This window comes from Dreissena polymorpha, chromosome 2, assembly GCF_020536995.1.
Source record: "Dreissena polymorpha isolate Duluth1 chromosome 2, UMN_Dpol_1.0, whole genome shotgun sequence".
NCBI classification, from domain to species: Eukaryota; Metazoa; Mollusca; class Bivalvia; order Myida; family Dreissenidae; genus Dreissena; species Dreissena polymorpha.
In genome coordinates, this window is record NC_068356.1 from 78,052,998 (window position 1) to 78,063,428 (window position 10,431).

Genomic DNA, 10,431 nt, shown 5'->3' on the forward strand with positions numbered 1-10,431 from the left:
TGGAAAGAGGGTAACCTCATCAAACTTCACAAGAAAGGCGACCTCAGTTCCTGTTCAAACTATCGAGGAATCACAATGTTGTCCGTTTCAGGAAAGGTGTTAAATCGCATCCTGCTGAACCGAATGAAAGACACAGTAGACCCGCATCTACCATGACCATTAAGCAGGCTTTCAAAAGGAGAGATCATGCACATATCAGACTGCAACCATGCGCATCATTCTGGAACAATCCGTGGGGTGAAATTTTCCGTTGTATGTCAACTTCATTGACTATGAAAAGGCGTTCAACATAATTGACCGGGAGTCCTTCTGGAGACTTCTGAGACACTACGGAGTGCCAGGAAAGATCATCAACATCATCAGGAAGTCTTATGAAGGAATGACCTGCAGAATCGTTCATGGCAGGCAGCTCACAGACGCCTTTGAAGTGAAAACCGGAGTTAGGCAAGGCTGCTTACTCGAACCTTTCCTGTTCCTGCTTGTCATTTACTGGGTAATGAAGACATCGACGTAGCAGAGGCGGAATGGAATTCAGTGGACCCTCTAGAAACAGTTGGAAGTCCTCGACTTTGCCGATGATCTGGCTCTTCTCTCCCACACCCAACAACAGATGTAGGAAATGACAAACATGGTAGCCGACAATTAAGCTAGACTGGGCCGCACCATCAACAGAGGGAAGAGCAAGGTGTTCATGATGAACGCATCCAACAACACACCCATCACAGTCCAAGGCGTGGCGCTGGAGGAGATGGACAGCTTCACATATCTCGGCAGCATTCTAGCAACCAGGGAGGAACGGATGCAGATGTCAGAACCAGAAGCACGAGCAGCCTTCCATCAGCTAAAGAACATCTTGGGGTCTAGCGAAATCGGCATTCCCACCCTTCGCAAGCCTGCATCCAAAACGACGAGGCAGTTGGGGACAGCTGGAGATACTCGCCCAGAAAAGAGACGCCTGGAGGAAGCTGGTTGGCGGCCAGATGGGATCACATGCAAAGATGAGATGAGATGATATGCATTTTATTAATGTTCATATGTGAAATTATGTTGTTTTTCTTTAACAGTATATTTAAAAAATGAATCAGTCGATTCATGTTTAAAAAAAATCAATTTCTGTAAAAGTAAATCAGTATTAAATATATTGAAAGAAATAGAGGTTGTTATTAACAGTTTTTCTCGTTGTTTTACTCAATTTTTAATAAAAGCAACTGATTTGTGCATTGTTCGTATGATGAAATAGGCTTGTTGTTCAAGTGCGAATACAAAATTAACAACACTAGTGACCCGTGATTTTTATTTCATTTTTCTATCCACAACAGATTGTTGTAGCTTAATACCAAAATATATAAAATTACATAATTTTCATGAAAACTGCAGCCCACGTCCTTAAATCAAGACAAGCATCGTCGAAGCTTTTGATGTTTATGTATTTATTTTAATGTTTTGATAAGTTGTGCGGTGAGCTCTGAGGTCAAATTACACTAATGGATAGCTAGCCATGCTTGCTACTCCGCACATGTTGTCCTTGTTTCGCGCCATTTTGATATAGCCGTCATCTCCCCACGAAGAACCCCAACTGAAATCATAGCGCCGTTCAAGTGATAAGACTGTTAGCTAGACATTTATTTACGGAATAGGACTTGAAAAATGGATGCTGAAAACAGAGACGTTAAAAAAGAATTGGCATGTTTGTAGTGAGGTAATGTACACGCGAACACAAAGCTAAACATTGTACTGTTAATATTTTACCTGAATTATTGTATGGCCATGTGTAAAAGTATTTAGCTCAGTATGCATATATTTGTTGTTTGAAATGTTTATCTTGATGTTAAAGATTTAATATTCTTTAAAACATTGAATCTGTTGTTATTGCTGTCAAAGCAAGAGAAGAGGCAACACATCATTTTTAAACAAACGTTCACAAAAGTCTTTTGTTGTATATCTTGAAAAAAATATTCATATGAAGTTGTTTGTTTGAAACACATTTTTTAAACATTAAACCTATATATGTGTAGGGATATAATCACCTGTTCTTCACAATCCAGAAATCATCACCGTCGTCCGTACCATACCCTACCACCAGGACCCCATGGTTCAGACGTGTTGAGCTGCAGAAACCACTCTGATATACCCCGGTCCTATAGTACCGAAAATGCATGTCGTGTACGTCTATTCCAATGGATACTGGTCCTTTAACAGCTACAGCTCGCTGAAATAAGGATAGGTTAAATGAAATATGTAATATTTATGCGAGTCGGGTTCCGTCTTGAGTGTATGTCATTGCTATGTACACTTTCTTTCTAACAGCATTAAATTACGGAATTTTTTTGTAAAAAAAAATGTGCCAGAATTCAAATGTCGCAGGTTCGATTCACCGCTCAATCCTAACCTTCTAACTTTTCTTTCGCATGAGACGATACACCGAGAGTCAGTGTCCTTTAAACCGGGCACTAAAATCCAAAGTCGACTCTGGATTGGGTCATCTGTTGTAATTTTGCAATATTCCTCGTAATCAAACTCAAAAGTCACCCTTTGCGATGGCCATATGATAAATTCTCTAGTGCATTCGATACAATTATAAAACACACACTGGGGTTGGTACACGCGCGTATCAGCTAAGCGATCGGATTCAAATTCCACGCAAGGCAGAAGTGAGTTTGTTTGGTGGTCATATGTCCAGACAGCTGGGAGTAGGAATTATGTTTCCCCGACTGCACACGACCACATCAAAAATCGAATATATATTTCAATACAGCAAAAAATATGGAAATCGGAGTTTTAATTAAACATTCGTCCCAACTTGCATGAATTTTGTCACTCCATTAACTAGGAAGTCTTGGGCATACTCCTGATCCTTTGACGACGCAGCCTTATCCATGGAAGGACATTAAAAACATCGCAAAACGCACAAACTATTTTCATATAATGATTTTTTAATGAGCAATCGTCAACGATTTATATTTTCTCAAAAAGCAACAAAAAGGTAGGTATCATGCCACACCTGCAGTTCCAGTTCGCTGCCACGCGTGATGACGTGGTATGAATGCACAGTAGCCCCACGACCTTCCGTCTTGTATCTGCACTCCGAGACCTGGAATAAGGTCATCGAGATCAGGGTCAATTTTTTACCCTCACATCTACCTCCTCGTCCTCATGCTGTATCTCCTACGACCCACTCTACCCACCATTTACTCTTCAACATCTACTTAACATACACCATTTTCCAATTCGAAACACATGTTTTCGTTCAATATGAAAGAGATTCAGTTAAATAATATTTTTAAGTTTGGCCGTTTCTGAAAGATTTAAAATAAAAATGAACATTATTCCAACGGGTATAGAGGTACGGCTAGGCTGTAAATTTCGATACATTATATATGATTTTTTTAACATGGTAAATGCCGAGTTCAGTAGTTGAATAATCTCATGATAGTGTTAAATGTCAAGTGACATGAACGTCTGGTAACTCGTTGATCTTTTTTCTTCTGTGTATTGTGTCAACGTATTTAATCTGTGTCTCATTTTTTCTATAGGCAGTTGGACTTTTAGTCTTGTATTAAAATAATTATTTATCAGATCATTTTTAGTTATCAATATAATTTACTTAGTAAGAAACACGTGCTCACTTCAGCTTCATATGGGTAGCTCTCCTCAGTGTCTACACCTCCATTGTCTATGACGTAATTGAACGCCTTGTTCATCGTGCCACCGGTGCAACCGTTGTTGTCTGCAATGTTTTGTAATGGCCATGACATCTACCGGGTATATCGTGCACTTACTACATGCGATTGTAGTAAAACGTGACCCGTGGTTTTGACATGGTGACATGTTATGCATATATTGTGTATGTACTCAAGTTCGAATTTATGGATACCATTAAAGGTAATAATCCGATGATATCATTCCACGTTTTGGCAACGAACCGTTAAATGATAAAGTACATTTTATAAATAGTTTGATACATTTCGATAATATGGATTGCATAAGAGATTTTTAATTACAGAAAGAAGATGGCTCCTGGTTTTCCGTTTTGAAATTATGGAATAAAAGTCTTATTCATGCATTGAAATTTATCATCATCATCATCATCACCATCACCATCATCATCATGCTCTTTAGCTAAAATTACAAGCTCACCTGCAACACAATATAAAAACAATATTTTCAACAGATCATTTTTCGAATTCAGCAGCGATATCTTCAAAACTTTTATTTTGACGGAATTTTATTAAATCTTACAATAATTTGACGTCGACAGATTTTACTATAGCGCTATAAGGAAAAATGCACCACTACCTGCTGGTCATAATTTTAAACGGACCGTTAAGTCGGCCCGATTTCATGAGAAAAGAATGTTTTGAGCAAGTTTTATTTAAATTGTGCAAACATCTTGACAATAGTGAACAATAGCCGTATAATTATTGCAAATTCTGGCTGCGATGTTTTAATGGACCGGAAATATTGTCTCCATCGACCGAGAAGTAAATGAACACGTTGTGTGCACGTGGCATGAACTCAAATATGTAGAATTTTATTTCATTAAAACCAAAATCATGCTCACGGTATTTGTTGTTAGAAGAACAATCCACAATGTTTTGTTCGGATAGGGACACCAGTATTCCAGTTGACCGGAAATGTTGGCCTTCAAGTGATCCCATGGCGGAAAATGCGTAGCAACTACCACAGTGTTTCTGCGAAAGAAAATATGAATAAATCATGTATTGATGTAAATACCTTTAAGCCACATCAATAGTAATAAAAGAGAACGCATGTAAATTATTGCAATAACCTTTAAAGAAGCCTTAATTGGTCAGACAATAAGGTTTACAGTTTAAATGTATGATTTCCAAACATGGATTAAACCACTTGCTTGACTTAATCTCCTTATTTACATTTAAATTACGTAAATTCTAAAAATGGTTAGAAATGACTCCTGAACACTAATGTACTAACTAAATTGTCCTCCGGAAAGCAATCGCGTTTAGATAAATACTATATGTAAATTCGACGCAACATTATAATGAATACAATAATGTTTTAGAAAAACGCAATAGTGTACACATAGAACAAAAAAAACTAATTATTTAGTATCAGCACTACATTATGTGTGAACCTGGTTTTTGACAGGGGTCACATATCCTTTTGACCTCCAATCCACCTCACGTGGCAGGTAACTTAAATCATCTGATGAAGCCGATGACGACTGTTCGGTGTCTGTAGCCTCATCCAATGGCTCCATACGCAGTCCCAACATTGTAGATGCAAACTCATCCTCTGTCTGTAACATGACATACACTTAGCACAAACGATAGAGAGTAATCGTCTAAATATACCAATAACGTCAGCTCGTTGTCTGCGTTAATTAAAGGCTTTACAAGAAGATCAAACATGGTGGAAACAAACTCTTTTTCTGTTTGAAAAAAGGTGCACATTTTGAAACTACAATCGTGGGAAGACACCGCCGACGCCATCTCAGTATCTGCGTTAAACAAATCCTTGATATATAGTCCAAACATTTCGGATGCAAACTCTCTTTCTACAACATAACAAGTATTAAAAATCAAACAATTCAGATCGTCTGATGAAGCAGATAACATTTGCTAAGTGTTTGTTGCCTCTGAAAAGCTCGTCAGATAGTGAATGTTAATTTGTGTTCTATTTAGCGCATGACATGTTTTGTCCATTCGCTCTATACGCAGCCTGACCATGGTACATGGTGGATGAAGCAAATTCTTTTGTTTGAAATGTTATATGTATTTCAAAACGAAAAACTGAGATTGTCGTATGAAGATTAAGTCGTCTGCGTGATCAGGATGCTTGATAATCAGTCTCACAATATTAGTAACAAACTGGTTTCATGTTTGTTACACGACATATCTTCAAAGTCGGCATAAACACTTACCCATTTAGTCCTTTAATATTTATCAGACGTTAATACTTTGGAATTACCAATCGAAATGCTTATTTATTTCTCAAAATTCATCGACCACAAAAGCGAACACAAAGTAGTCTGAAATTAAAACATATATAAAAAAAGGTAAATATTTATCAAATGTGAATGCGATTTATTATACCGAATCCCGTTGTAACACCAAATTGAGTTATTGGGTCGAAACTTTCGTGTACGGTGTATTGGTTGAAAAATCTACAAGAGGTACGCAACTAGGCATGTTTTTATGAGTCGTGTTCTGAGAAAAGTGGTCATAATGCATGTGCGTAAAGTGTCGTCCCAGATTATACATGTGGCGACACTTTCCGCCTAAACTTGATTTTCGGTAAGGAGGGACTTCCTTGAAACGAAAAATACCATAAAAGCGGAAAGTGTCGTCCCTGATTAGCCTGTGCGGACTGCACAGACTAATCTGGGATGACTCTTAACGCGCAAGCATTAAGCACAGTTTTCTCAGAACGCGGCTCATATTATCTGTTAGCAGGATGACAAGGATATGAATCTAACTTATATGTTAAGCTATCTATTAATCTCATAAGCAAAACGATGTTTTACTCTTTGTTATTTATAATAGAATCCTGCACGAGTATTGGTGAATATGTCGTTTGTGGTTGAAATGAAAACTCTCTTGTTTATTTGAAAAGACGAGGAGCAAAGTACACCAATAATGTAATACAATTATAATACAATATGGGACGATTTGGAAAGTAAATAAACATTAAAACATTCATCCGAATTGATTTTAAACACCATTTATGTTCTAGATCAGTCTTATTACCAAGTCAGCAAAGTGGTTGGGCGCCACCCAAAACGACCTGCGACCTTTGTCGGCCTCCATGTTGTGATGTTCAATGAACTTCACCGTTGTCATCCAAATGGAGAATCTGAAATAATAAATGGCCCCATGAAGAAGGTAACTTAGTTATTGATCTTGTGATCTTGACAGTTGTAGACGAAGGTCCAACTATTTGGATTCTTCGCTGTGTTCCATCGTTATAGGGCATTAATTAATAAATACATGTTTATTTGATCATACTCGTGATACGCATGAAGCAATAACACATGTTAATAAAAAACAGTTTAAAAAACAGCAACAACATGTTAACAAACAAACACATGTATATTTTTATATTAAAAACAATATAGCAAATGTGCACGTTGTTGCTCATATGGATTCATTATAACAACCGAGAAAACCAACTATACATATTCATAGGACCTTTCTGTTCTTACAGAGTGTTCAGGGGAAGTAAATTACTATTGTCATCGTTTGGCATATCGAGCAACGTATTTATCCTTTCTAATTATCCCCCGCCATAGGCGGGGGGATATTGTTTTGGCGTTGTCCGTCCGTCCGTCCGTCCGTCCGTCCGTCCGTCCGGCACTTTTTATGTCCGGAGCCATATCTTGGAAGTGCTATGGCGGAATTCATTGAAACTTGGTATGAGTATATATATGGATAAGAGGATGATGCACGTCAAATGGCATTGTACACCATCTGTTAATAACGGAAATATAGCCCTTTGTATCTTGAAAAAATGCCTTTTTTTGTCCGGAGCCATATCTTGGAAGTGATTTGGCGGATTTCATTGAAACTTTGTATGAGAATATATATGGATCAGAGGATGATGCACGCTAAATAGCATTGTACACCATCGGACTATAACGGAGTAATCGCCCTTTGTATCTTGAATAAAATGCTTTTTTTGTGCCCGGAGCCATATCTTTGAAGTGCTTTGACGGATTTCATTGAAATTTGGTATGAGCATATATATGGATGATGCACGTTGGCGTTGTCCATCCGTTCAGAAAACTTTTGAGTCCAGAAGTATATTGGCGGGGATTCAACGAATTTGCTTGTTGTACCCAGTATATATGTTATCATACGCGTTATGCTGCTGATGATCAACTCTCTGCAGTAAAGAGACCGATGAAACATTTTGAATTCGTGACATTATGCCTTTAAACAAACTACAAATGGTATGTCTACCATACAACGGTCCCTTGGTGTAGTTATTAAAAACATTAACAGCGGTGTGTTTCTGTCCTTTGTAAACTGTTTTGGAAATAAAGTCTTGTTAAGGACTTGGGTACAATATGTTCAAACTTCTTAAACCTTCATTTCACGCTCACAATTTCACACCCACAATCATAAAAACAATACACCCACGCTACGGTCGAACGCAGAATTATAACTACAGAAAGCCCAAAGCTATTCCCAACAACGATCATAATACGATAACAGCCACAATCATCAATTCCGCCTTGCATGTGGTTTATCTGTAAATCTGAAGTACAGTGGTGAAGTATTAATGCGGATACTAATTCACGCGCATTGTATAGTATTTCCTAGTTCATGGTGTTAAGGCTTAGATACAATTTAGTTTTCAATATCCTTTTAAAATATATGTATCATTTATAAAAATGTATTGTAAATAATGAAGTAAACACAGAACTAGTGCAGATTCGGCTCATCGCTGCGAATTAAATGACAAACACAGAACTAGTACAGATTCGGCTTATCGCTGCGAATTAAATGACAAACACAGAACTAATACAGATTCGGCTCATCGCTGCGAATTAATTGACAAACACAGAACTAGTACAGATTCGGCTCATCGCTGCGAATTAAATGACAAACACAGAACTAGTACTGATTCGGCTCATCGCTGCGAATTACAAACACAGAACTAGTACAGATTCGGCTCATCGCTGCGAATTAAATGACAAACACAGAACTAGTACAGATTCGGCTCATCGCTGCGAATTAAATGACAGTCATAGGATTAGTCTACGTAGTATTTAGATTGTATATATCGTTTGCGGTCAAAACAGGAAAAGAAAATATAATAATACACTGAAATAACATAAAATAAATCATTTAAATCGATAATCATCACGTGGGTTGTCATGACGTCTTTGACTGGCTATGGTAGGTACCAGTCGGATCTCTGCGCGAATGTTTCAAGAATAGTGTGTATGATCGAGAGTAGTTTTTCCAGAATGGAAAATGTATATATTAACACAATAATTACTCTCGGTCGGTATACGCGCTCCAGATCTCCATTTTTATATTTAGTAGAAAGTTTTGATTTTTCTCACCGTTTCTCTTCTTCATTGTCGCTTTTGTAAGACTTGTTGTGTGTTTGTTTAAACTCTTCCCATGACGCCAGTCTTTCTTGGTCGAGTGTTTTCTGCCATTCCAATGAGCGATGCTTCCCACAAAAGACGGGAACCAAACAAACGAAGAAAGCAACTGCTGAGAACCAAATCGACCTGTTTTACAAAATTTGCTCTATCTTAATTGTTATCAATCCAAATTTATTAATAATGTATGATCATTAGTACTGAAAACTTTCTTAAACGACAATCCCGTTGTAGCGCTTCAGTTCGAGAGGCATTTAAAATGTATTCACATCATGCGGTTGACTATAGTTTCCACACTACTGACTGGTTCCTGCTGATCAATCAAAAGAATCTCCCGCTATATTAGTATAATAGAATTTGTTTTAAACCGTGCTTCAATATTTATTGTTAAGACTAAAATCATTTTATAAATTCAATTATATATTAACATTATGAACGCTCATCGAATTACCGATTGTTTAAATGTTAGCTATTTCCCGCGTAACTGTTAACAACGTACCTAATTAAAATTAAAATTATCGGATCATTTTTATTTGCACATAATATTCAAAAGGAATATAAAATTAATCTATATTCATTAAAAAAAATATAGCACAACGATCCAGAATTGATAAACGTACCTCATTTCACCAATGTCTTTGTCTCGACTAACAATCATGAAAGTAGGCCCAAGGCTGTACCTACCCTCCAGGATATTCAATGAAAACACTTATGAGCTTCCTGCGCACAACAGGATTCAATGTGTGGGCATGCGATAAAGTATATCATATATGAGTCGTGCAGAAATACCGTGTTGTAGCAAATTATCTTTAAAGTAACATTAACACATGCTAATTATGATTTAAATTAATTCAAAAGTATGGAAGACTCCTGATGTTTCACTTTTAACATGAACGATTTGGACATGGATTATATTATAATTTAATTTAAACTTAACTAAATATTTTATTTTAATGCTTTTTATGAACCTTATATACCTTTTTATTGTCATGATTTATGACTAATCTACCGATAAATACATGACTTTGGACCTTTCATACGTAAATATGTACTGGGATATGTATCTTACATATATTATGAAACGGGTCAAAAGTCAGACATACGAATATAGTCTGCTAAAAATATAAGTAATTATACCCTCGACATAATATCAGGAGAGAAATTCTTGTTAACTTAAGCGTATTTTACCCAAGACAAATTGCCTATACCATACAGGACTTTACATAGAACACAACCAATAAGTTCGTATGCTTGAGAAAAAAATTATCCCCGAATGTCGCACTGTAGCGATACAGAGTCAAATAGTCACAATCTAAGTTTGGTCGGTTAATTAA

The 10,431-nt window shown here is 36.9% G+C and overlaps 1 protein-coding gene across 1 annotated transcript; it reads right to left on the reverse strand.

Moving 5' to 3' along the window:
• Positions 1-1,280: 1,280 nt before the first annotated feature.
• On the reverse strand, positions 1,281-9,880 carry LOC127867705 (procathepsin L-like). The gene is made up of 9 exons (XM_052409044.1): positions 9,718-9,880; positions 9,053-9,226; positions 6,729-6,834; positions 5,114-5,278; positions 4,562-4,691; positions 3,627-3,727; positions 3,002-3,091; positions 2,028-2,209; positions 1,281-1,576 (listed from the first exon to the last, which is right to left on the reverse strand). Exons 1-9 carry the CDS (start codon positions 9,753-9,755, stop codon positions 1,477-1,479), a joined length of 1,086 nt encoding a protein of 361 aa, XP_052265004.1. The 5' UTR covers positions 9,756-9,880; the 3' UTR covers positions 1,281-1,476.
• Between the last annotated feature and the right edge of the window lie 551 nt (positions 9,881-10,431).